Genomic DNA, 27,341 nt, shown 5'->3' on the forward strand with positions numbered 1-27,341 from the left:
GAGGTTTATGGGCTTAATGATGATTAGACACGCAGCAATGTGACCAGAAAAATGTGCCAGTAATTATTTCAGTGATTCTGAACTGTTTTGCTTCTTCATAATCCGGCTCTGGAGTTTCGTTTGTCAAATACTGATAAGAAAGTTCACTTTTCTTTCTTAGTTGAGTGAGGTCAAGGGGGTGAATGTCAGAAGCACTTAAAGGGATAGCTCATCTGAAGATGAAAATTTAATAATTTATGTCTTTACAAACAGACTTCATTTGTTGTGTGGAACACAAATATAAATTTTGAAGAATATCCTGTCCATATTATTGGTTGTCAAGCTTCAAAATACCCCAAGTATTTTAAAAGTAGTCCATGCATCTCAAGTTTTCTAAAATTACATAATTTTGTAAGTAACACAGAAATTTAAGTTGTTTTTCCGTTATAATCAGTTAACTGCTGTGACAAAATCACTGAATCTGTGAATTGAACTTGAGAACCAGATTAATGAACGAATCATTCAAACTGACGATTCATTACATTTATTCATTTAGCAGATGATTTTGTCCAAAGTGACTTAGGAAATTCATGAATCGGACATCGCTTCTTCTGTCACGCGTTCTCATGAACACTTTAAGAAAAACTAGGGTGCATAACCTCTTTTATGATTCTTTTATGGTGCTTTTCTATGTTTTAGAGCTTGACGACCACATTTATGTGGAAACTTTTTTCATTTTTTATTTTGTCATTAGTGCCACGCTGAGAACTCCATTTAGGAAAAATGACACACACACTTGCTGCAGAAAGTCTCTTAGGACAGTATGAATTATTAAGATGCAGTAGATACTGAGTATGCACTGCAAGTCATTTTCTTACTATCAGTAAGATATTCCACTAAAAATAGAAAAATCCATAAAAAAGATTGAGAAGCAACATTATATAAGATATTAGGACTTGTTTTCAGAAAATATATCTTTAGAAAATTGAAAAGTTTATTTCCTTTCTCCATTAGCAAATTTTTTTTTTCTTTCAGCACAAAAACTCAAACTTTAACTGAAATTTCATCTAGAATTCGATTTTAAGTTATGTTAGATTTATGCTTAAAATGAGAAAAAACAATTCGATTTTCTGAAATCAAAATGTATCTTATTTTAATATTTTACTAGAAAATAAAATTAAAATTCCATTTAATAATTTGATTATGATGTAATTCCTTAAGATTATATTCAAAGGTGCCCTAGAACTTTTTTTTAAAAAGATGTAATATAAGTCTAAGGTGTCCCCTGAATGTGTCTGTGAAGTTTCAGCTCAAAATACCCCATAGATTTTTTTTAAATTCATTTTTTTTAACTGCCTATTTTGGGGCATAATTAGAAATGAGCCAATTCAGGGTGTGTGGCCCTTTAAATCTCTGCTCCACGCCCCAAGAGCTTGCGCTTGCCTTAAACAACATAAAAAAAGTTAAAACAGCTAATCTAACCCTCAAAATGGATCTTTACAAAGTGTTCGTCATGCAGCATGTCTAATCGCGTAAGTACAGTGTTTATTTTGATGTTTACATTGATTCTGAATGAGTTTGAGGCTATGCTCCGTGGCTAACGGCTAATGCTACACTGTTGGAGAGATTTATAAAGAATGAAGTTGTGTTTATGAATTATACAGACTGCAAGTGTTTAAAAATGAAAATAGCGACGGCTCTTGTCTCCGTGAATTCAGTAAGAAACGATGGTAACTTTAACCACATTTAACAGTACATTAGCAACATGCTAACGAAACATTTAGAAAGACAATTTACAAATATCACTAAAAATATCATGTTATCATGAATCATGTCAGTTATTATTGCTCCATCTGCCATTTTTCGCTATTGTTCTTGCTTGCTTACCTAGTCTGTGCACACATCCAGACGTGAATACTGCCTTTCCTTGTCTAATGCCTTGATCATGGGCTGGCATATGCAAATATTGGGGGCGTACACCCCGACTGTTACGTAACAGTCGGTGTTATGTTGAGATCTTTTAAACAAATGAGATTTATATAAGAAGGAGGAAACAATGGAATTTGAGACTCACTGTATGTCATTTCCATGTACTGAACTCTTGTTATTTAACTATGCCGAGGTAAATTCAATTTTTAAATCTAGGGCACCTTTCAATTAATATTATATTAATTAATATTATTATCATATTTTTATTACTTAGGTATACTTTGTGGACATAATTGCATCCAGACATCTGCTAAATCTGGTAAAAATGATAAATAAATATATAAATATTTTTTCATATTAATTTAATTCTAAAAATGCAAAGGGGACCTATAATGCCCTTTTTCACAAGATGTAATATAAGTCTCATAATGTCCCCAGAATGTGTCTATGAAGTTTCAGCTCAAAATACCCCACAGATCATTTATTATAGCTTGTCAAATTTGCCCCTATTTGGGTGTGAGATTTGTGTGTGTCCCTTTAAATGCAAATGAGCTGCTGCTCCCTGCCCGCTTTCCAGACGAGGGCAGAGTTTAACAGCTCATGCTTTGGTTCCTCATCAACAAAGCCGGAGAATCTCGCGCAGCCAAAATGACGATTGTCAATAACGGTGTTTAGCTTTACATTGTTCAAACCAGAGTCAGACACTGATGGAGAGTCTCAGGAAGAAGTTAACTTTTAGAATACATCTGGACGTTTCTGAACGGTTAGTGGATGTAGTTACTGTGGAGTTGATTCAACTTATCGACTAGCATGTGCCGTCATGTTAATCTTTTGAGCAAATCCAGCTCTGAATTGACCTTCGTTTGTGAAGCAGTCTGGCGTAAAATGACGGCATGGCAACAACACTCTACTACAACAACTCTTTCTCATGGTTTCGTCCCCTTTGTTGCGTATTCCTGGGGGTGGGGTTTATGTAAATTTTAGGGTTAGTGATATCATTAACCCAGGAAGAAGCTCATTGTAGTCCCTACCAGCCATTTGTTGTAGTACTTAAAAAGCGATTTCTGTATTGTAACTTTGCAAATGTTGTTTATGCTCAAACAGCAACATTACACACTAACTAAAGTTAAAAAAGTGAAATCATAATCAACCACCCCTTTCAAATTTGCTACAATACATTCTCAGTAAACTGTGTAAAAATTTGTACCTTTAGGGATACAACAGCTTGTCACTAGGGCAGTACCCTTAAAGGTGCCCTCGAATGAAAAATTGAATTTATCTTGGCAATAACAAGAGTTCAGTACATGGAAATGACATACAGTGAGTCTCAAACTCCATTGTTTCCTCCTTCTTATATAAATCTCATTTGTTTAAAAGACCTCCGAAGAGCAGGCGAATCTCAACATAACACTGACTGTTACGTAACATTCGGGATCATTAATATGTACGCCCCCAATATTTGCATATGCCAGCCCACGTTTCCAACATTATAAAAGGCATTAGACAAGGGCAGCCAGTATTAACGTCTGGATGTGCACAACCAAATCATCAGACTAGGTAAGCAAGCAAGAACAACAGTGAAAAATGGCAGATGGAGCAATAATAACTGACATGATCCATGATAACATGATATTTTTAGTGATATTTGTAAACTGTCTTTCTAAATGTTTCGTTAGCATGTTGCTAATGTACATGTTAAATGTGGTTAAAGTTACTATCGTTTTTTCCTTTTGTATTCACGTGCCACGCAGAGAGCCGTCGCTATTTTCATTTTTAAACACTTGCAGTCTGTATAATTCATAAACACAACTTCATTCTTTATAAATCTCTCCAACAGTGTAGCATTAGCCGTTAGCCACGGAGCACTATCAAACTCATTCAAAATCAGAAGTAAACAATATAAAAGTATACAATACTCACATAATCCGACGCATGCATGCCGCATGCATGACGAACACTTTGTAAAGATCCATTTTGAGGGTTATATTAGCTGTGTGAACTTTGTCAAGGGACTGTTTAAGGCAAGCGCGAGCTCTGTGGGCGGAGAGCACGGGATTTAAAGGGGCTGCAGCGTAAAATCGGCACGTTTATAATGATGCCCCAAAATAGGCAGTTAAAAAAATTAATAAAAAAAATCTATGGGGCATTTTGAGCTGAAACTTCACAGACACATTCAGGGGATACCTTAGACTTATATTACAATTTTGTAAAAACATAATCTAGGGCACCTTTAAATGGATATCATTGTCAACCACTAAAATGTGCATATTAGGTGCTTACCTTTTACAGGCAGATAAGTGACAAGCTGTTGTACCGCCAAAGGTACAATTTTTGCACATTTTTATGACAGAGGTTTATGGTATGCCCTTGTTTAGATCGCTTGGTAAAGTGTGTGTGTGTGTGTGTGTGTTAGGATGTTGTGTTTTGACAGCTCTGAGGGAGAGACTGTGCTCTCAGGTGGAGGTGTGTGTGTGTAAGTATATCCGCCACAGGAGAAGTGAACTAAAATAGTTCTCTTAATCCAGAGACAGCAACACTTCTGTCCACTTATTCTGATCTGTCCTTGCTTTTCATTGACCTTAACAGTGCACACTGCGTACGCAGGAGCTACACAGCTAGTATAATCCAGAGAGCTGCAGAATGAGCATGAGCAGGGGTATTCTGGGTTTGTGCTGCAGTATGGATGGTTTTTCACGCTATCAGACCATCCCGTCCCACTGCTCGGTATGTGGGCTGCACTCACGGGGAGCGTCCTTTTCCTTGGTCCGCATCTCGACTGGGGAAATGGAGTCCTACCATCATTTTTTGGGAGTGTGTCTGGAGACCGAATTAGCAACGAGGAGAAGTATGTCTTCCTCTTACACCCTCACTTTCCTCTTTCACTGTGGTTTGCTTCTGTGCAACTAAAAAATACTTCAGCATTGGTGCAGAGAAGGGAGATATAAGTTGTTGTACATGTGTAACTGTGCGGTGTGTGTGTGTGAAGCAGCAGTGTTAATCATCAGACGCTCTTAAAGAGGATTAAATGGCTGGGTCAGATTGGCAGCTTCATTCACCATTGTGGCTAATTTTGTTGTGAAAACAAATGTAGAGCAAGTGTGATATATTTCTTGTTTTTTAATTGTTTTGGCATATTCAGCTTTTTTTGAGGGGTACATTAACTTCTTTGAGCTTAAAAGAGGAACTGTAAATGATGAGAATGTCAGAAGTTTTGTCAGACATGAACAAAGTTTAATAACAGAACTAGCAGATTTCAATTCTGTACTCGTACATTTTATTTGCTCTTAACTTGAATTTTTTGAGCAAGTTAATTTATACATTAAACTTAAAATTTTAAAATGATCATGTAATCTTAACTATAATATATATATATATATATATATATATATATATATATATATATATATATATATATATATATATATATATATATATATAGCAGGAAATGGGAGAGAGAGAAGGGGATGGGATCAGGAATGATCCGCAAGCCAGGACTCCAAGTCAGGTTGCCCAATGTGCAATGGCGCTATACTGTATGTCGACGCGTTGCCCATGAGGCTATCAGTGTCGACATCTTAAATTATATTTTTAGTAGTGAAAATTAAGCTAGCTATAACTAGCTAATTCAGCAAATGCTAATTGGTAACACAATGCTTTGATAACATTAGCATAGCATTCTCCCTTTCAAGTGTCATGGCAAAGCATGCTGGGAAATAGAAATCCCAGCCCAGTTTCAGGTAAATTTAAGTTAGTCTAAATTAAAAGAAACAAGTTCATAAAACTCAAAACAATGAAACAATTTAGATTACTTAAAATGTGTCAGTTTCGTGAACTCAAAAGAAATAGAAAGTTCTAAATACTCATAAAAGTTCATTTAACTGAACAAATTAGTTTTATTTGAGTTTGCGCAATTGAAAACAATTATTTTTAGTGTTAAGGTTTACAGTGTGTAATGTATACATTTTTTATATATATTAATTTTATATTCATTTATTTTTATAATAGTTTTATTTTTATATTAATTCTATATTAACATGTTATTTATTTATTATTATTATTATTAATCTCAACTTATATTGTACAGATGCCTCACATCCTGTCAGAGGTTGGTGTGTTACAAAAAAATCAGTCTTAAGATGTCTGAAATTTGCTTTCTACTTCAAGAATGTGCTGTTAGTAAAAAATAAGTGACATTGTTTGTATCCATATAGATTTTACCCCTTCTGGAAACACTTTTTTAGACCAAATCCTATCATGAGTGGTATATGGCACACATATGCGATTAGTTCCTCAAAGACGACCAGACTCCTTCAGGAGCCTCTTTAAAGCATGCCGGCATAATCATACACACCTGTCCAGACTGGGTCAGCAGACATAGCTTTACACAGCCCACATCTAAACATCCTAGTCAATACACATATTTGTGGATGTGGGTCTTTTGTAGATAGTAGTTGTTTTTGTAGTTCTGAATTAGGGCAATTGGCTTACTCAGAGCTGTTTTCTTCATTCACTCAAATACAAAATGATTCTGAATACATTCTATTTGCAAAAAATGCCTTCAAACACATTCCCACTTTATAATGGCCTGTTTGTTGCATTTGTTTTGCTTTGTGGAATGGAGGTCTTGATTGTTTCAGGTGACAGGGTCAAGGATATTAATAATTTTAAGGGAGATTTTGTTGTTCTGGGCAGATACAGGATGTTGTCTGACATTCTGATTTGTATCCATGTGTGGCGGCTTCCTTTTCCGTGGGGATGTGGATCGAGATTTAAAGACTGTATGTTGGAATTCTTTGCAATTTTGGAAAAGGGATCGTACTTGTCACCTCTCTTTCTGAATGTTCACTTTTGTGTATACTTCAAACAGCTCACATTATGCATTATGCATTATTTAATCAGATAGATTAAAGTAACGTGCGTATTTGGCGTGCTGTCCGAGGAGAGTGCTCCGAAGCTTGGTATTTTGGCCCAAACCCAGATTACCGCCCCCCCCCTCCCCCTATATTTCTGGTTACGAAAGTAACCAGGCGAGTGTGAGGAGATGGGGTAGTGGAGGGATGCTGAAAACTGTTGAGGAACATAGGTGCAATATATATAAAGGCCTCCACTCACGCTGATTGGGCAGACATGTTGATTGCTGATTGATTGCTGATTGGAATGAGACTTAAGGCCCGTTCAAACCAAGAACAATAACTATAAAGATAAATATAATGATAACTAATATATATAAGCATCCACACCAATGCAAGATAACATTCTGTTTATTATAAGTACACACTGCCGTGATGTCGCCTGTCGCCTTTAAATGCTCTAGCTAGCTTTTTAAAGCAGGATGGACTGTGATTGGCTGTCAGTGTTTCCTTTGAAAGTGATTACAATATATCTTTCCTCTGTGCCATTATTGTCATAGTTGTTGTGTGGACTTTGCTATTCTTCTAAATTTAGAATGATTTTTAAAACTATATATTTATCATTATTATTATAGTCAGGGTACGATTTGCCAGGGGGGATGGGGGGGAGGACGTGCCAGTAATCAATGCTACTTTACCAATGGACCATATAAAATATCTAAATTAAAGATTTAAAATATATGCAACACGCATATTTAAACAATAAAATCAGAACTGTCAGCGCTTCCGCTCATTTGATGAGAGATGATACTGTACGTTTTAAGTTACAATACTGGTTCCAGTGGCCTTAATCCATCCACGGCTTTTCAAAATGTCACAAAGCATTTTGTGATTGTTTTGAATGAAATATTGAAGTTTATAAATAAGTGTTTTGGCACACCTGGCTGAGTGGCGCCATGCATTGTACTAAAATCAGGTTTTATTCTGGCATGTTAAATTAGCGTTCGATGGACGCGCCGGCACGTTCACCTGGATTTTTCCCCTCATAACAGCGGAAAGAACTTAAAATACTCCATAATTTTTGGTCATACAGATTAGAGTAATAGTAAGACATAATTCGAAACTGTATAGTGTCTACTTTTATTTCTGCACACTCACAATAACAACAAAATTTTGTGATTTTGAAATATGTCTATAGAAAGCAAAAAGTGAAAACAAATATTCTCTGATTATGTAATCCATATGAAACCAACAAGAGGTACAGAGGTAATCTGTAATCTGTACAGGTAATCCCAATGAGGAAAGGACAAGGCATATGACAAGAGTGAAAATCTCACTCTAATTTAATGTAAATCACTCTGAATTAAAATGTAAAAATGGATTAAAATATTCCTTTGTTGAAACGTTCCGATATTGTTTCATTAAAGTTCATAATTATTCTATAATGTTTACTTTAACAGTTGCATGAAATACCCACTGTGGTTCGGGATTTATTTTCATGAATAATAATAATAAAAAAGTTTCAGAAACATCCCCCCACTGCTTTTTCACAAATCGCACCCTCATTTTAATTTTCGTCCTTGATTTGAATGGGCCTTTATCCAAGCTCTATTGCTTTCTAATAGACGCCTACAGTAATGTGAGTTATGTGTGTGTGGGTTGATGTGTGAGTGTTGGGACTCTTTCCCCTAGTGATTTCTTTAGGGGAAATATGATAGATTGTGGGTCTTGCTTGCTATAAAATATAGAGATCACATTTGTGAACAGCAGAGCTTTTGATAAAGCTTTACTGCAACTATTGACCTTCTTGTCAAACATTATTAAGCTCACAGGGCTTTGGTTTTATGATTTTTTTTTTTTGGTGCCTCAGATTCAGTCGTTCAGCCTTGTCTTGAAGTTTTTTGTCATACAGCAGCACTAATTTATAGAGATCAGAAGGAAGCTGAGAGGGACAATGGACTGGATGTCCTGTGGACGTCCCTTAAATGTCTGAAATGGGATTCAGACAGGCTGTGAAGTGAAGCTATTGTGTTGATTCTGTTATAGTTACTCAATGTGTCATGGAAAACATGTACAACGAAACCTAGTAGAAATTTCTCATAGTGTGCACTATAGGTGCTGATGTTCAGAGCCATTCTGAGACCCCCTACGGCCCGTGATCGAGTTCCAAACTGGATTTGTTTACATGATATATGCAGCATTGACCGTAGTTTGACTGCAACTCTTGATGCATTGACCCCAAGTGAAACCATGAATATGTTACTGAAGGAGGAAGGCGATGAGACCTATGAGAGCTGATTTGTGGTTTCTCTTCCAGCAGCTGAAGATTGGTTTCATTACAGTTTGTCTTCGGTCAACACATAAGGGAGTTTCTATACTGATGGCCCTGGAGCAAGAGATATTAATGTTGTTGTGTGTTTTTCGGAATAGTGAACAGATCAAACAATGAGCATCATGTCATTTACCAACAGTCAGGTCTTGTTGGCTGTCTGGCTTTTTTCCTCTCACCTGTCTTATCCCTTATGTACAGCCTTTTGGATACAAATGGAAAGCTTTTTTCAGATCTCCACCCTCTGGCTCCTTCAGTCCTCTTTTGCCCCTCAGCTAATTTTGGACACAGTGTTCTCCACTGCATGAACTCCTCATTGCATGTGAATGCAATCACTGTTGAATTAAGTGTGTGAGTAAGTGTGTTTAGCAATTGCTAATCGTAAGTGAGTTTAACATATTGGTTCTGACATCCTGACCCAGGGGTGATGCTGGGACAGAAGCAAGCATTGTCTGGTGTGGACAGCACAGGTGATTGACACTTGATCATCTGACTGTTGAACTCCTGCTGATGGGCTGAGTGATTAACGTGCTCTGTAATTACCCTGCCAGATTGGATGCAGTATTATTCCTCATCCCTTGGTAACTAAATACTCTTAAAAGGTGGCCCAATGCAAACAGGCATGAACAATTAACATAATACTGTTGAAGACTTTACGTAAATTTGGGTGTGTCCTGCTCTTTGGGTGTGTCCTGCTGCTCTTTAGTTCTCCATTGAACACTGCTGTTTTGTAAACTGGTGCACAATGGGAAGGAAAGGCGCAGAAAGGCCATACAATGCCTGAGCCGAAAACACTAATGTTTGGGGAAATGCTTCTTCTAGGTACATAAACATAGTTGTTCTCTCAGGCTGTTCATGTTCAGTCCAGCTGGACTCCAAAGCATGTGACTGCTGAGATTTGCTGCATGGAACACATCTTATTCGAAACTTCCCTTTCATCTGTACCTCCCCCCCGCTCGCTGGAGAAGTTTTGCTAGAAGCTGGTACAATTCTCTCAGTTCTCCATGGAGAAATCTCTTTTAAGACTGAGAGAGTCATGTGGCTGGAAAAAGTGAGTGGAGACATAACGAGTTTTCCCACAAATATCATCCTCTCTCCACTGTTTAGGCAACATGACTAAGGAGATGTAACAGATGGCGGGAATCTTTGGATGAAGTGTTTTAGAACTGGATCTGAGATCCAATGCCAATTCAAATCACAATGATCAAACAAACTAAGTAAGAGACAGTCCTAAGTAAGAGACTCATTTCCCTTCGATTTGTTGATGCCCTGAGTAAAGCTTGTCTAAACCAAGGCCAGTGTATTTAAAGCACCTCACATCATGTTCACTGTCCTTGTTATTGTGATCAATACTATACTATTCTGAATCTGCTCTATGAAATGTAATCTTATTCGGTCAAGCTTAGCTAACTCATCCTCCATCTTGCAATCATATTAAAATTTCTCTTTGAGAAACTCACCAGTTTGTAAAACTTTTCCTTATGCTCCCAAATTTGAATGATGCAGCTCTACAAAACTTTCCGAATTGTGCCAATCCACCAAAAACAGCTGTTTTGAAACTGTTCAGTGCTTTTTTTTTTTTTTGTCAGACAGTTATCTTTTATTTGTGAAGTGTGGAAGACTCTCATCTTCCATTGGTAGGCAAACAGATGGCCCCACCCCAAAACTCAGACCATTGGCTGAGCCAGTGTTGCTGTTGTCTGGCTAGTCAGGATGTTCAAACAAACAGAACAATGTTTTGATAGTGGTACTATTCAGGGGAGTCAATCTGGAACAGAAGAAATTATTTTAACATCTAAAATCTTCCCTTTAAATGAAGATGAGTATTTGGTCTAGGGGTTTGTTTTTCACAGTGCAACCCTGCTTCCCAGACTTGTGTGGGTCAGAGTGGGATTTTGTGGTCTGTTTTGACAATTAGCCAGTTCCACTGAACACAGAGGGCAGTGGACCATGAGTCTGCTTGAAATGTGTGTGTGTTTGTTTGCACAAGCTTAAGCCTGCAAATAACAGCAGTTTTTTGTGCCCTGTGGGGTTTAATCTCTTGGCATGTTGACCATCATCTGCCTTGCTACAGAAAACCTGCTTCTGTTGCTCCTAATGGGTTTAATGCTACTATATGCTGCTAAAACAATGATGATGTTGAAATTCTGTTAGATCAGGAGTATTCATTCTTTTTAAGGCCATTGATTTTTTTTACCCTTTTCCAATATTTTCAAAATATTCTTTATTTGATAAAAATCCCCAAGGTAAAAAGATAATCATGTGCATTTCATCTGATATAACTGGAGTACAAGGTTATGAGATGTATTATGTGAATGCTTGGCTAAAGTGATATGTCTTTAATTTAGATTTAAACTGGGAGAGTGTGTCTGAGCCCCGGACATTATCAGGAGGGCTATTCAGAGTTTAGGAGCCAAATGTTAAAACACTCTCCCTCCTTTAGTGGACTTAGATATCCTAAGTACCACCAAAAGTCCAGAGTTTTGTAACCTTAAAGAGTGTGATGGATTGTAGGGTGATAGAAGATCAGTTAAATACACAGGAGCAGAACCATTTAGGGCCTTATAGGGTAGTAGCAATACTTTGTAATTGATACGGAACTTAATAGGTAACCAGTGTAGAGATGAAAAAATTGGTGTTATTGGATAATATTTTCTTGACCTGGTAAGAACTCTAGCAGCTGCATTTTGGATCAACTGTATCTTTTTTGTTAAGAATGCAGGACAACCATCTTGTAATGCATTACAGTAATCCAGTCTAGAGGTCATGAATGCATGAACTAGCTTTTCTGCATCAGATAACATGTTCCTGTTACAACCACCGGTTCTCACACTACACTTCCCAGCATTCCCCTTACCCTGCACCTGCACGTCATCACCATCACATGCACCTGAAGACCATCACCATCATTAACACTCATTTGGACTTGTATTTAACCACTCACCTTTCCCACATCTCTTTGTCGGTGATCGTTCATATGTTAGTGTGTGTGTGTGTGTGTATCTCCTGTGTTCCTGTATGTTCCTTTGGATTATCTAGTAAAGTTTGACTTTTGATCTTATACTCCTCGTCGTGCGTGTTCCTACACCACTAGACTTTAACAGAATCACCGACCACCCTAAATGGATGAATGGGCCAAATTCATCAAATTGGCTCAGGAGAGCCATGACGTTTTTGTTTATTCTTCACGTTTTTTTCCTTTTTGCCATCAGCAGCCAGCTGGAGGATGAGGAATTAAGGAAGTTGTACTGGATCGGGGCAAGCTACAATGGACCTTGTGAGCTTCCTGATACCACCGGCTTGAACTGGAGGGAGGCCATGCTGAAATGCGTGGAGTTCAAGCGGCCCTGATCCGGAACCCCTCCGTACCCAGTTCCCAACCAGAGACCCACCGCCGATGGAAACGACGACCCCGCCGTGACGTCAGAACCCGTGCCAGGAGGAGCGACCGAACCTGACATCACCCCGGAGCCTGAGGTATTTCCAGCTGAGGAGAAGTTCGAGTCAGGGGTCCCTTTCAGCGGCGAGGGAGTAGGTGTCGAGGACGTCGAGCTGGAGAGAAGCCCTGCCCACCCGCCCGTCACTGAGAGTGAGTCCACCAACAACAATACTACTTCTCAGCTGTTTGAAAGCTCTCTATTGGACTTATCAATTCCCACCAGCCTCTCTCTGCCACATCATCTACTGGAATGTTCTACAGAATCTCCATCTCTGCCTTCTTCCCTGACCCCAACCAAGTCTGCTGTTCTGCCCGAGCTGTCGCCCATCAGTCCCACTACACCACCATCACCTCCTCTCAGTGATGTGGTTAGATCGCGGGACCACTGTGAGCCATCTCCTCCGGGGCGTGAGGATCCTGTGGCTCCGCCTCCAACATCTGTTCCCGTCTCTCTTCCTCAACCCGTTGACCTAACTCCTTCACCTACGCTCCTCCCTCCCTCGTCGTCTGCTGGGACCTTTGAGCCATCGGCTTCGCAGAGCTGCCTCGGATCGTCGACTTCACCTGGGTCAGACGTCACATTGCTTATGCAACGGACTTCCAGGCTGTCCGTTGCTCTCTGGCCCTCCACCCCTACTTGCTCCAGCTAGCTCCGCCCTCCCTCAGGCTAGAAAATTACTGGTCATCCAATATTTTATATCTTTAGCACATTCTGTCAACTTGGATAATTAAGAGATTTCATCTGGCTGTGTGTATCATCGGCATAACAGTGGAAACTAATTCCATGTTTTCCTAATAATATTACACTGCCAAAAAAGGCTATATAGTACTAAAAGTACTAAAATCTTGGTGCTTCAGTGATTCTTCAGTGGTTCTTTGGGATAAATGAGGTGCTATATAGCACTGCTACTGCATACAGAACCTGTTAAGCCCCTGTATGTTTTTCAGCGGTTCTTCAGTGGTTCTTTGGGGTGGTTAAGGTGCTATATAGCACCACTGCCATACAAATAAACTGTTAAGCCCCTTTAAAGGTTCTTTACGAGGCAAAGAACCACTGTTGGTGCTCTTTAGCACCATTTTTGTTGAAGAAATAAAATGTGATATGGCACCTCTATGGGTTCTACATAGCACCATTTGACAAAGGTGCTGTAGAGCACCTTTAAAGATATAATGCTACACAGCACCAAAATTGGTTCCCCTATGATTACGAGCCAAGAACCACTTTTAGTGCTATATAGCACCTTTTTTTTTTTTTTAGAGTGTACCAAGGGGCTGCATGTATATTGAAAATAGCAGAGGGCCTAACACAGACCCTTGCGGCACTCCATAATTTACTGACATTAACTTGGATGATGCCCCCTTTAAATAAACAAAATGGTAACGGTCTGATCTAAATCACCTTAATGCCTGTCACTGATTATTGAACAAAAATCAAAAAAATCTCTTGTACACTCTAATGCATTATCAACCTTTTGCATTATGAATGTGTCTTTTTTTGTTGCATTTGTGCAAAAAAAAGTTTCATTGTTTTTTTTTCTGTCATGGGAGTGGTCCTGTATGATCCGGTCACTGTGACTTTCCACTGGGGAAGTCTTTGGCTTCGTATTGTAATTCATGTACATGTCAATGGTTGCGACTCCACAGCCAGCTGATAACATCTGGTTTTCACATGCTCCTTGACGCACATTGTTTTTCCTGTAGAACACACTCCAGAAGGATGTGTGAGGACCTAAAAAAACACACTTAAACATGTTCATTTCTGTCAGCTAAGGTTGTTCTGCGGTTTACAGCACTCTGCCTGTCAAACATTTTGACTAGTGGTTTCAGGATATTAACTTCAATTAATTGTCTCAAGACTTCCTAACATCAACGCATCCCGAATACATCCCAACATTTCAGTAGTCACTCATTGTTTGTAGCCTACAGCAAGTTTCCTCACAAGACTTAACAGGGTCTGATAAAGAGAAGTCAATGTTAATGCAGTCTTTTGTGTACATGTACAGAGGAGCTTTTGTTCGTCTACAGACTTCATTGGGATTTAGGGTGACCCTCAGCAGATCAGTAGAGAATAGTAGCGCTCGAGTGCTCTTTTGTAAAGCCAAAGGCATAAAAGAATGGCTTGTTTGAAGGAGCGCTTCCCTGATGAACGGATACAAACCAGAGGCTGTGTTGATGTCTAAAGGTCGTCTCTAAGGAAGCAGCTGTACAGGGGAAACTCCTTCCCAAGCAGACGCTCACTCTGAAGGGTCGAGCTACTGATGCACTCTGTGACACTATATCTTACGGTTATCCTGAATATGATTTTTGCAGAATTGCTGTGATTTTAATTGTACTTTCTTCTCTTTCCTCACAGATGAGATTATGCAGCAGGAGATCAGGCCATTACTGGCTGTCGACATAATTGAACAACTTCACAGGCAATTTGCTCTTCTTTCAGGTGAGATATGAATGTCTATTTGCTATTTAGGTTGGAATACAAAGGCTTTTTTTTTTTTTTTTTTTTTTTTCAAAAGCAATGCACTTCCCTGCTCACTAGCCATTGGTGATGTTTTGAATTTTGACCCTTTCTCAAATGTGGGTCAGGTTTCTGTGGTGGCGGTTAATTGATGCAAATGCTCACAAATCACATCATGTCAGTACTGTTGTACAATTCCCAGCCCTCCATTTCCTCAGATGCTCATTAATGCTTAAAACCAGAGAAAACAGACTTCTACAGTCTCATTTTCCCATGATGCATATTATATAATGATGAACAGAGAAATATCCAAGGGCTTATTGGTGATAGTTCATGAATTGAGAAAATTTACAGTAAATATCAGTTGCTGGTCATGATTTTTTTCCTTCATTAATGTCAAACGGCAGAGATCATTGTTTCACTCAACATGAAACCATCTCAATCACTGAGTGAAATAAAAATCTATCACAAAAACATGATTTTGTTTGTAATACCAATACCATGCGCAATACCATTCCATATTGATTATCTGCTGATATTTTTCAATTTATCGGTATTGGTCGATATTAGATATTTAAAGCTACAATATGTGGATTTTCGCCACTAGAGGTCGCCTATTCAAAACAAAGGTGTATCTTTATGAAGCCGAGTTGTTGTCTTGGGAGATGTTGTCTTCACCTCACAGCCGGTGGAAAAAAATCAGGCAGAAATCATATTCATGGATGAGATTATTAACGTTAGAGTATATGAAGCAGAGCAGGGCCGAGTGATGTTGGAGCTGAGCGAGGCCGCTGGAGTGATTGTTAATGAGAGATGAATTAATAAATGCTGGGTGGCTTGTGTTGATAAATAGCATGCAATTCATTTTAAAACTGACTGTATGATGGAGAAAATGCTGTACTACTCAGCAACTTGACAAAATTGTGTTTTTCTCTGAGCCATGGTAAAAGCATGGTACTCTTGGAAAATCAAGAAAACTAGATTTAAACAATAAAACTAAACGTGTTGAGCTATATAACAATACTTCATTTTCTGTCTATAAATGTAACCAAACAGTTGTTCCCTTGTGTAATAAAACATGTAATATATTAAAGCGTCATTGGTGTTTCCATGGTTTCTACAAAATAAATCCGGAAACCAAGGGTAACACAGATATGACGCAATTGACCGGCGACTCCCAGACACGGGACACGTCCCGTATCCTTGGTTAAAATCGCGATTTTTCTCGCGATTTACAAATAGTTGGAAACCTTTGGGGTATTGTAAGTACTCAAGTGAACAAAATATATAACACTGGCCTAGTGGTTTTTGGATATTTTACTGCAAAAATCTTACATATTGTGCCTTTAATTGTGCATGCTTATTTCCATTATTTTTAAAATTAGATTTATCTTTGCTGTTAACTAATGTTCAATTAACATTGATCTTTAAAAGCTTTTTAGATAAGTTAATGGCAAAGTCACAGTAAATATAATCTAGCAAATTTCAAAATTAATATCCATTCTACATGTTGTACAATTATGATGGCTAATTCACCTGATTAATTTAATTTTTAGTGTTTCATTTTTTTTATTTATCCTTAGAATGGTATTTGTATGCTTAAAAATAATAATAAAAATATACTTGAGATTTGAAATGTTAATTTCTGCCTGTGAGGTTGTTATTTTTTTAATACATTTTTATTTACGTTAATTTACACAAAATAGTTTAGCATTTTAATATTGGCCATTAATTGGATATCAGGCATAACCTGAAATTAACGACTTATCTGTATCAGCTAAATTTTTTAATATTGCTGCATCCCTATAATACATTATAATAGTATAATCATTATATGTAAAGGTGTTTAAATGACAAAATACATTTGCTTATATGTATTTGGAAATCTGAATATCAGATATTTCATGATATTGTTTGCAAGTTTGTGAATATTTTGAATAAAAAGGATAAATGAGATAAAACTGTCAGTCATACAGCACGACTGTGGCAAGCTTGACGTGTTTACCAGCTAATGCCTTTAACCACTAGGCTACGCCACCATCCTGCTTAAAGTCACAGATGAAAATGGAACAATTAGGCAACTGCCAGAGATATCAACAGCTGGTGGCAGAATGTATTTGACTCTACTTTTAATTTATTTTAAACAGCCTTGGTTGTGAAGCTGCCGGGTAGTACTGAGGAATAATTAACTATGAAAAATGATTAATATTAATAAAAAAGCAGTGTTTACCACTTTCAGCACATGCAGAGCTCTCTCAAAACAGGGTGGAAAAACTTACACGCTGAACTGATGTAAGTGGGAGGGACATCGTAACTACAGACTCGCTGCTCCTTGGAGAGCTTTTTCATTCCTTCCCACCCCAGTCAGATCTCCTGAGGCCTGGCCTGCCTCCCTGTCTCCTCATCTGCCAAGAAGCCTGCACCAGCCATCAAAACTGCACCGGTTACGTAATGTTACGGTTAAAAACAATCCCAGCATACTTTGTGCAATCTATTTAGCTGACTCCTCTTGTCCTGAGTGCTGCTTTCCGCTGAAAAGCATGTTGTCGTCCATTAGGCCTCTGTGAATCACAGGGGATGATCAAAATTTAATAGAATAGACTTCAAATGTGTCTCATTCACTAGTAGTCCGAATTGAAGCATGAAACAAGAGCCTATCTGTGCAAGTGAGACAAAGCCGGAAAGACACACAGAAATGTATACATACAGATGATCCAAAACATTATGACCACCTACCTAATATGCTGTTGCTCCTCCTTGTGCTGCCAAAAACAGCGCCAACCCACCGAGGCATAGACTCTGCGAGACCCCTGAAGGTGTGCTGTTGGATCTGACACCAAGATGTTAGGAGTACATCCAAAAAATCCTGTAGGTGGAGCCGCCATCTCGAACTTGTCCAGCACATTCCACAGATGCTCAATTGGATTGGAGGCCAGGGCAACACCTTGAACACATCATCATGTTCCTCAAACTATTCTCAACAATGTGTGCAGTGTTTTAGGGCACATTATACTGCTGAAAGAGGCCACTTCCAATAGGGAACTACACTATCATGAAGGGGTGTACCTGGTCTGCAACAATGTTTAGGTGGGTGGCACGTGTCAAATGTATGTCCACATGAATTGCCAGACCCAGGGTTTCCCAGTTGAACCTTGCCCAGATCATCACACTCCCTCCACCGGCTTGTCGTCCCCTAACAGTGCATCCTGATACCATCACTTTCCCAAGTAAACAGCACACACATACACAGCCGTCCACGTGGTTTAAAAGAAAACAGGACTCATCGGACCAGGCGACCTTCTTCCAATGCTCCAAGGTCCAATTCAGACGTTTACATGCCCATTTCGATGGTGGACCAGGTCATCATAGCCATAAATAGAAGAGTGCGATGCACTGTGTGTTGTGACACATTCCTCCCATTACCATCATTAAACTTTTGTGTGACTTGGTTATAGTAGACCTTGCCTTCATTGACTTGTGCATCGATGAGCCCCTTTGATATATATATATATATATATATATATATATATATATATAAAATATACAGTACTGTGCAAAAGTCTTAGGCATGTCAGTATTTTCACCCTCCAAAAAAGGTTTTAAGGCAGTTATTTATATATTTTGCTGTAGTGTGTCAATAGGAAATATCCGTTCACATTTCAAACATTCATTTTGCCATTAATTGTAATAATCCAGTGAGATTTTTGAATACACAATAAGACTGATAACAGTCGGTGCTCCACACAGTGATCTGATCTCACCATCATCGAATCCGTCTGTGATTACATGAAGAAACAGATGAAACTGAGACAAACCAAATCCAGAAGAACTGTGGCCGTGTCTCCATGAGATTTTTAGAAAACTGCCTCCAAAGCTACCTGAAAAACGATGCCCAATTGTACCTGGACAAGAGCTGTTTTAAATGCAAAGCGTGGTCACACAAAATATTGTTTTGATTTAGTTAATATAAGATAATTGATAAATAAAATCTATTTATAACAGTATTTTTTAAAAAAACATCCTCACTTTACAGCATTTTTGCACAAGTGCCTAAAACTCTTCACAGTACTGTATCTTTGCAGGCAGGTTTCTTCAAGCATCTTAGAGAAACGGCCACAGTTCTCCTGGATTTGGTTTGTCTCAGTTTCATCTGTTTCTTCATGCAATCACAGACGGATTCGATGATGGTGGGATCAGATCACTGTGTGGAGCACCGGCTGTTGTCAGACTCCTTGTGTATCACTGGATTATTACAATTAATGGCAAAATGAATGTTTGGAAATGTGAACGGATATTTCCTACTGACACACTACAGCAAAAGATATAAGCACCTGGCTTAAAACCTTTTTTGGTTTACTGATGTGCCTAAGACTTTTGCACAAGCAATATGTGTCTATGTGTGCACATAAGAGCACATAAGTATATGTGTCTATATTTACAAAGTCAAATCGTTAAACCACAAACTACGTCAAGGTAAGATGGAAACTGTGGCGGATGTGGGCCGGGGTATGTGTGTGGTTTATAAATATAAATGTAAAAGAAACATGCACTACTTTTAACACATTACCTATATATCACCCGAGTGTGGCATCTAAAGTCTAAAAATGGATGAACATGTGACCTCTGAGTGGATCTGCCTCATTACTGCAAACAAACACATCTTTCTCCAAAATTGCCCTCAGGAATGAACACAATGCACTAGAAAAATCCCTGTTAAATAAGGCAATTGCATATTCACACTGACAGGGACAGTGGAGAATATTTTGCTAAAATTATATTATTATCTCTTATCAGAGTAATTCTGGAGATATGTCAGGCTTAGTGATCCTATAGCAGGGGTCTTTAATGTTTTTTTTTTTGTAAAAATATGACAATAAATGTTAAAAATAAAATATTTTCCCCCTCACTTTATTTAGATTTTCTCCAAATAGACAGAAAACATCATACAATTACAGATACCCCTGATTGATAACATATATGTGCTTATAACCCTTATAAAAAGGGTTAGTTCACCCAAAAATGTTCATCTTCGGAACACAAATTAAGATACTTTTGATGAAATCCGATGGCTCAGTGAGGCCTGTATTGCCAGCAATCTCACGGAACCTCTCAAGATCCAGAAAGCTACTAAAGACATATTTAAAAAGTTCATGTGAGTACAGTTGTTAAACCATAATATTTTAAAGCGATCAGTGGTTCGGAGAACCAAAGTCACGTGATTTTAGTAAATGAGGCTTCGTTTACACGATCCGAACCACTGATTCAAAACAAAAGATTCGTAAAGCTTCAAAGCAGTGTTTTGAAATCGGCCATCACTAGATATTGTTGAAAAGTCGTTTTTTTGGTGCACAAAAAGTATTCTCATCGCTTTATAATATTAAGGTTGAAACACTGTACTCACATGAACTGTTTTAAATATCTTAATTTGTGTTCCGAAACTGAACGAAGGTCTTACGTGCGTAGAACGACATGAGGGTGAGTAATAAATGACATTATTTTCATTTTTGGCTGAACTAACCCTTTAAAGGTGCAGTAAGCGATTTCTGAGAAACAGTGCCGATGTTTGAAATCACCAAAAAACACGCCCCCACCCAAAAGGATCACACCCCCATGCAACACGGGTGCCTCCCCCATCATGAGAAAAAAGGCAAAATATTAATCAAAAGTGAAATATTTCACTGTTCCTTACATATTAAATTATCAAGTAAAATTAAAACGTAACATACAAGTAGATGACTCAAATGTACATCAATATTAACTAATTTAATGGTTTTGCAGTGTAAGCAGCAAACGTAAATATATGCAAGCATGAAAATGTATCAATTTTATGTTATAAGTTACAAGATTCATAACCATTTTAATTTTTTTAGGGTCTCTGATTTGTTATCAAGCTAACAAACATTGTTAAAACAGTATGTAGTCAGATAATTTATGGATGTGTCAGAACCTTTTTACAGTCTATGGTCAGAACTCAATAGAAATCTCTGATTCCACTGTCACCCCCTTGTGGTTTGTTGAGGTTCTTATTTTCTGAAAATCAAATGAGTATGTTCATCAAAAATCTAAATATATGAAGTTAAAATAAAATGTAGAATGATGTGATGAATACTTAAGAATTATTTTGAGGATAATGCCAGATGTATGTCCCATGAATTAAACAGAAATGAAAGAACTATATTTGAAAGCTACTGTGAGAAAAAATGTAGGTCATGGGCTTATTCTCCTCACACCTGTTTTCTGCAGCATGCACCTTCACACCATGCTCATACCAGTTTCCGTTTAAATGTGAGAAGAAAAAAAATATATATATATGACTTGGTCTGTAAACATGCACCTTAGTGCTCATCAAGATGCTCAAACAAATGTTGTTTGAAAAGACAAATGTTTTTAAAGTACCACCGAGTGCCATTTAATGTTAAACCTTCTTTTTCTCATGTTTAATAACTATGAATTAACTAGGTGCTAAATATTTGCAGGAGGAAGAGGAAAAGATGGATCTCCTATCATCACCTTCCCAGAGTTCTCAGGTTTTAATGAGGTGACAGACGAAGATTTCGTTAATGTTGTCACATACCTGACCAGCATACCAAGGTAAAACCTCATTTATCTTTTATCTTTAGGTTTATTGTGATAAAAAGTCACACTGGGAATGATTTTCAAAACGTGTAGTGAAACCAGCTGTAAATACAGGCAAATTACAATACTCTGAAATGTTTGATTTCTGTCTAATGGTTTTGGTTTCAATGCCTGACTAGTCCGTATCTGTTCTTCATCCTTCAGCATGGATGCTGCTAGCATCGGCTTCATCATCATCCTGGACCGCAGAAAGGACAAATGGAACTCAGCAATCACTTCTCTGGCACGGATAGCGGTTTGTACTGGCTCTTGCTGAAGCCTTCAAGTTAGAAAAGCTCTTCAACATGATTTTTACTCATGTTTACATGTCTCATCAAGACAATATACAGGCCTGTGATTTAAAGGTTTAACCCTCTACTGCAAAACATGTTGATGGCACATGAAAAAAAAAAAATTCCACATAATTTTTTGGCTTATTTGGGAACATTTTATTGACCCTCCACTCTCCCCAACCCCAAAATATGTTTTCGTTCACTCTGCAAAAATGTTATAGAATCAGAGAGAAAATTATCATAAGACAATGCTCAGAGAGGATTTTTTTTTTCGGAAAAATGTCAAGAAATCATTAAGTAAAAAGGGAAAAACACTTGAAAGACATTGATATATTGAATTTGATACATGGATAGGTCATATAATGTACTAAGATTTCACTCCGTACAAAACTTCAAAAAGTTCTTCTCTGCTGTGAAATAGAGGTGTATGTTATCAATTTTTGCACATCAACTTTGGGTGTACACCCAGGAACCCTGCATCTTCCCTTCTTATAACACATTATGGCCAATGTGAGGTATATCAAATGGTGCTTGATAGTGACTCCCACACCTTACTGGACTGTTCTTTTTGGTACTTTATAATTGGTTATAATCATTTAAAGAAAATGTACTAAACATAGGGCTTAAGAAAACTTTCTGTTGCCTGAGGGCAATGCTGTGCTGTAGAGGGAAGTCAACACTTCATCAGCACTTCCTCCAATATGTATTTTTGTCTTACCTTGATTCACTAGTATTCACTTATAATTAGCCAATTATAAGTGTTTATAACCCTCCAAGCAGGATGGTTTTCGCTGGAACTTGTGTATTGTCTTAAATTTGATAAATTCCATTGAAAAGGTTTGATGTGTTCATGTGGTTTCACAAGGTATAGTTAATGCCACAGCATTGTTAGCAAAAGGAAATGATTCAAACTTTATTTTTACTTACATGTTTCATTTCCTTTCATGACTAAAAGGGCTCCTTCCCTGGAAATCTACAGCTTGTTCTGGTTCTGAAACCTTCACGCCTCCTTCAGAGGGCCATCGCTGATGTCAGTATGCGGTTACATAGGGATGACTTCAAATTGAAGGTACCGGTAAGCATGCTTCTGTCTGTCTGGACCCTCAGCATGTACGTTCATTCGCCATATGACGCGCATGGTAGTGTTTGTAACCATGATCACGCATCCACTAAATTATTAACACAGCTGGTTACCCTGTTGTTTTATGCATGTCTGAAAGGGTGTTAATCTACAGATTGTGTGCAGATAATCTCTACCCTTGGTGTAACAGCACCTTAGCAAGTGGTAAACAGTGTACAAGACATACAGTGAGAAAAAAGCACTGCATTGTGCATTGAGAAGATGCTTTATCGCTGCATGTCGTCGAGCGGTGGAATGCAGAATTCATGTGTGAATTCTGTAAATGCCACTCTCCCACAGCCATATCTTGTGCATCTGCATGCAATTTCTCGTGACGTTGAGGAAATTTGCACTGTACGCTTCATTTCACATGTCATCTGCAGATTCGTTAGACAGTTCATTCATTATTTACAGAAATAATTCCGATTTAGGTGTCGTTCTGAAACTCTTATTTCAAAAAAGCAAAAATCTGGGTTACAGTAAAGTATTGACAAAACCGCGTCTGTTTGCACTAAGTGCCAATAGCGACAGATAAATATTTTCTTAATTTTATTTTAAAATGCTGATATTTGATTTGGTAAAAGGCGTGAACTCGGGTTGGTCGTGTCAAAAGCTAACGCCATCCGGCTTACTCTCCACGCCACTGATTCCATTGTCAGCAGGATTCTTTTGTCATTTTGCCTGGCTCGAATCAGACAGTGGTGGGTGGAGTTAGTGTAAATAAGGGCTATTTGCACTTGGTGTTGATGGAGTATTTTATCCATCCTATAGAAAACAATTGTAGAATTAGTTTGCTAACTATAAAAGCTAGAAGTGTTTTGAGGCCTCTTGGCCTATGTATCTGTAAGGGTCAGACAAGTTTACTTGGCCACTGAGCATATTTTGTTGGTAATTTTCTACCAGACAACAGGTGGCTGTGAAGTGAATAAGAATTGATTAAGTGCATCATATAAAGGCTTCTTGCCTCTGGGGTGTATTGACTGGTTTGATACAATGTTTCATTTGGTCCATGGGAAAAGAATTGACCATCAAATTGGCAGAAGGCCCATGAGAAATGAAGTCAAAAGATGTACAGTAGCTAGAAGTTGGTCAGAAAATTGTCTCTTACATAAGCAATACATAAGATGAGATCATGGAATATAACTGTAGGGGTGGATCTCACACTGTAACAGATAAGAAAAATGTATAAAAACTGTGCCCCAGCTAAGAGAGATTCGGATGTGGAGCTGGCATCTCACTTTATTGTTTGACAATAAAGTTAAATACTTCTGAGACCTGAAACTTCGACTCAGTTTTTCTTCGAGACCAGATCTGAAGGGACAAAGAGACATTGAATCTGCCATGATGTATTTTACAATGGAAGTGAATAGGGAATCTTTGATCAACTTTCTTTTCATAATATAAATAAATGCATAGCCTAGGCCAATTGCTTATCCTGTAAGTTTGTGAATAAAAATGAAAATGTGGACGAAATAAGAAGCTATTAAATGTCTCTTAAAATATAAAAATTAAAATGATTAATATATAAAATGAATAAGTGATTATGACTGATTTTTTTTTTTTACGATCTTGTCCATCAAAATGACGGCAAAATGCAAGTCTAACCCAACCTCAGAAAATATATATATATATATATATATATATATATATATATATATATATATATATATGTATACAGTATTTGAGTACACCCCTCACATTTTTTGTAAATATTTTAATATATCTTTTCATGTGACAACACTGAAAAAAATGACACTTTGCTACAATGTAAAATAGTAAGTGTACAGCTTGTATAACAGTGTAAATTTGCTGTCCCCTCAAAATAACTCAACTCTTTGTGATTTCCCACCGTGGTAGTACAAAATTGCCCTCGTCACAGCCCTAATTATAAGCCTCACAGTTATGCTTTTAAACCTCTAAAAACTATCCCCAAACCCAGAATTTTCTTTTAACCTAACCCCACAACTGTTTTTCACCATATATGTTCTGTAAAATTTTTGCAGACATATGCACACAAGCAGCCAACCACAGGTTCTGAAAATACTAGTTCCTGTGAAAATGAATGTACAAGTGGTTTGAGGTTGTTGCAGTATACCAACACAGCTCAAACTGACTGCAAAGTACTGTAGAAGAAATTTTTTTTCCTGTTTCCCAAAAGTTACAAAAAAGTCACTTCTGTTCTTTTCTTTTATCTTGTAGATTGTTATGCTAAATTCCCTGTCAGACTTGCACGGCTACATTGACAAAGGCCAGCTGACCTGTGACCTGGGGGGAACGCTGGACTATTGCCACAGTCAATGGATTCACCATCGCACAGTGAGAAGTTATTTTTAATAAATAAAACCTTAATTAACTTATTTAATGAAGTTTTATTCTTAAATGAAATGTTGTGTCCTAGGCTGTTGAGAACTTTGCGTTAACAGTGAAGAGCACAGCACAGATGCTGCAGCAGTTTGGAACTGACCTGGCAGAAACTGAACTTCCCAATGACGTGCAGTGCACTAAAGATTTGCTTATCACACACACCGAAAAACACGATAAGCTCAAGGTAGCCATTCGCATTTATGGAACAGTGGTTCATGTTGTTCTAATGTTGTAATATGATTTGTTTAAGCCATGTTGTTATAAATCTTTTTTTATTGCTTGTATCTGTGCGATCGGACTGTTATCTTTTATCGGTTCATTGTCTTTCAGTGAACAGTTTCTGACATAATGGAGCAACAAAACATCATCTGTATTTATCTTGATTGACTTTCATGCCTGAATTTTGCATATATACAGGTTCGTTCGGTATTCATATGTCACATTCCTTCTTTCTGTACAGGACGAGCTAAAATTGGCCGTAAAACAAGGAAATACCCTGCTGTCCTGTATCAAAGACCAGGCCAGCAAAACCGAGAGCCGCATTTTGAACCCAGATGAGGTAGAGAACCAAACAACTGTTGAAAGGTGTGTAAAAAGATTTCGCCACACACAAAATGTTACAGCATTAATGATGATAGCTGAATCTGAATTATGATGTAACACTTTTCTGGGCTGCTACGTGACATTCCTACTTGACAGCAAATCAGAATATTCACTTTGTAAGGGATTTTAACCATCAGAAATGCAAATAGAGATATGGATGACTTCAGCCAAAAAGGAAAGTCCCAGAACATTCTAACTTTTAACTTGCACCATGAATTATTCACAATATAACCAAGAACATTAAAGGGTTAGTTCACCCAAAAATTAATTCCTCACTCTCATGTCGTGGAACACAAATTAAGATATTTTTGATTAAATCCGAGAGCTGTCTGACTCCTCCATAGACTGAAATTTAACCACCACTTTCAAGTTCCAGAAAGGTACTAAAGACACGTGACTGCAGTGGTTCAACTTTAATGTTATGAAGCGACGAAAATACCTTTTGTGCACAAAAATGAAACAAAAATAATGACTTTATTCAACAACATCTTTTGTCTGTCATTCTCCTACGCTTTTTAAGTCTGCTTCTTAAGTTTTAGCTGCTCTATTAGCAGGTGTTAGACTTGTATAGCTCTTGTTACAGTTCTGTTATTATTCTTTAAAGCCTAGTGTCATCTAACCTTCCTCTGTGAAATCTAATTCACTCTAGATCCTCTGACATACTCACTGTAAAAGCATTTGTTTGTCTCAGGTTGTTAGCGCAGCTCGATGAGACGGAGAATGCATTTGAACAGTTCTGGTCGAAGCATCACCTCAAATTAGAGCAGTGTTTACAGTTACGGCACTTTGAGCAGGACTTCAGAGAGGTACGGTGCAATGGATGTGTTCAAATGAAGTCTCTGTGAACTTAATAGGCAGTCATTATACCAAATATCACCTGCGGCGGTTGTCCAGTCAATCAAGTTGAAATTGGTCTATTTTATCCATTGGCATCAGGTGAAAGTTTCTCTGGACGGCCTGATGGAAGACTTATTGGGGCTGTCCGACACCGGGGACTGTATGGCTCGAGTCGATCACCTGCTGGGGGATCTGAAAACCTTGGAGGACAAAGCTCAGGTCTAAAAATCTTTTGAATCTAAGACCAGACCTGATATGCAAAGCACCCCATTCAGTTCAACAGAATAGAGGGCTCAACAATTGTTTTTTTGCTGGTTAAACCAGCAGTTTACATTTTTATTTTTCCAATCACTGGCCCCACCATAAAGAAAGAATGAAAGAAAGAAAGACAATACACACATAATACAATCTGTATTGTATAAAGCACTATATATAAAGGTGACTTGGCTTGACTACTGTAACAATACTGCAAGTCAATTTGCAATAAAAGTCAAGATAGCACTGTACATTGTTTGTATTCTCTTAAGA

The 27,341-nt window shown here is 37.9% G+C and overlaps 1 protein-coding gene across 10 annotated transcripts in view; it reads left to right on the plus strand.

Annotated features, from left to right (window-relative positions):
• mcf2l2 (MCF.2 cell line derived transforming sequence-like 2) overlaps positions 1-27,341 on the plus strand; it is a 115,351-nt gene that overhangs the window by 10,806 nt on the left and 77,204 nt on the right. For 9 of the 10 annotated variants that reach the window (XM_048172143.1, XM_048172148.1, XM_048172149.1 and 6 more), the window contains 9 exons: positions 14,880-14,963; positions 21,458-21,572; positions 21,762-21,852; positions 22,845-22,964; positions 25,209-25,325; positions 25,408-25,557; positions 25,834-25,958; positions 26,668-26,782; positions 26,913-27,032. In XM_048172143.1, the coding sequence (XP_048028100.1) occupies positions 14,880-14,963; positions 21,458-21,572; positions 21,762-21,852; positions 22,845-22,964; positions 25,209-25,325; positions 25,408-25,557; positions 25,834-25,958; positions 26,668-26,782; positions 26,913-27,032 (1,037 nt within the window). The remainder of the gene's footprint in view (positions 1-14,879; positions 14,964-21,457; positions 21,573-21,761; positions 21,853-22,844; positions 22,965-25,208; positions 25,326-25,407; positions 25,558-25,833; positions 25,959-26,667; positions 26,783-26,912; positions 27,033-27,341) is intronic. The other variant, XM_048172145.1, reaches the window with a different exon arrangement.

Source organism: Megalobrama amblycephala, linkage group LG21 (genome assembly GCF_018812025.1).
Source record: "Megalobrama amblycephala isolate DHTTF-2021 linkage group LG21, ASM1881202v1, whole genome shotgun sequence".
Lineage (NCBI taxonomy): Eukaryota > Metazoa > Chordata > Actinopteri > Cypriniformes > Xenocyprididae > Megalobrama > Megalobrama amblycephala.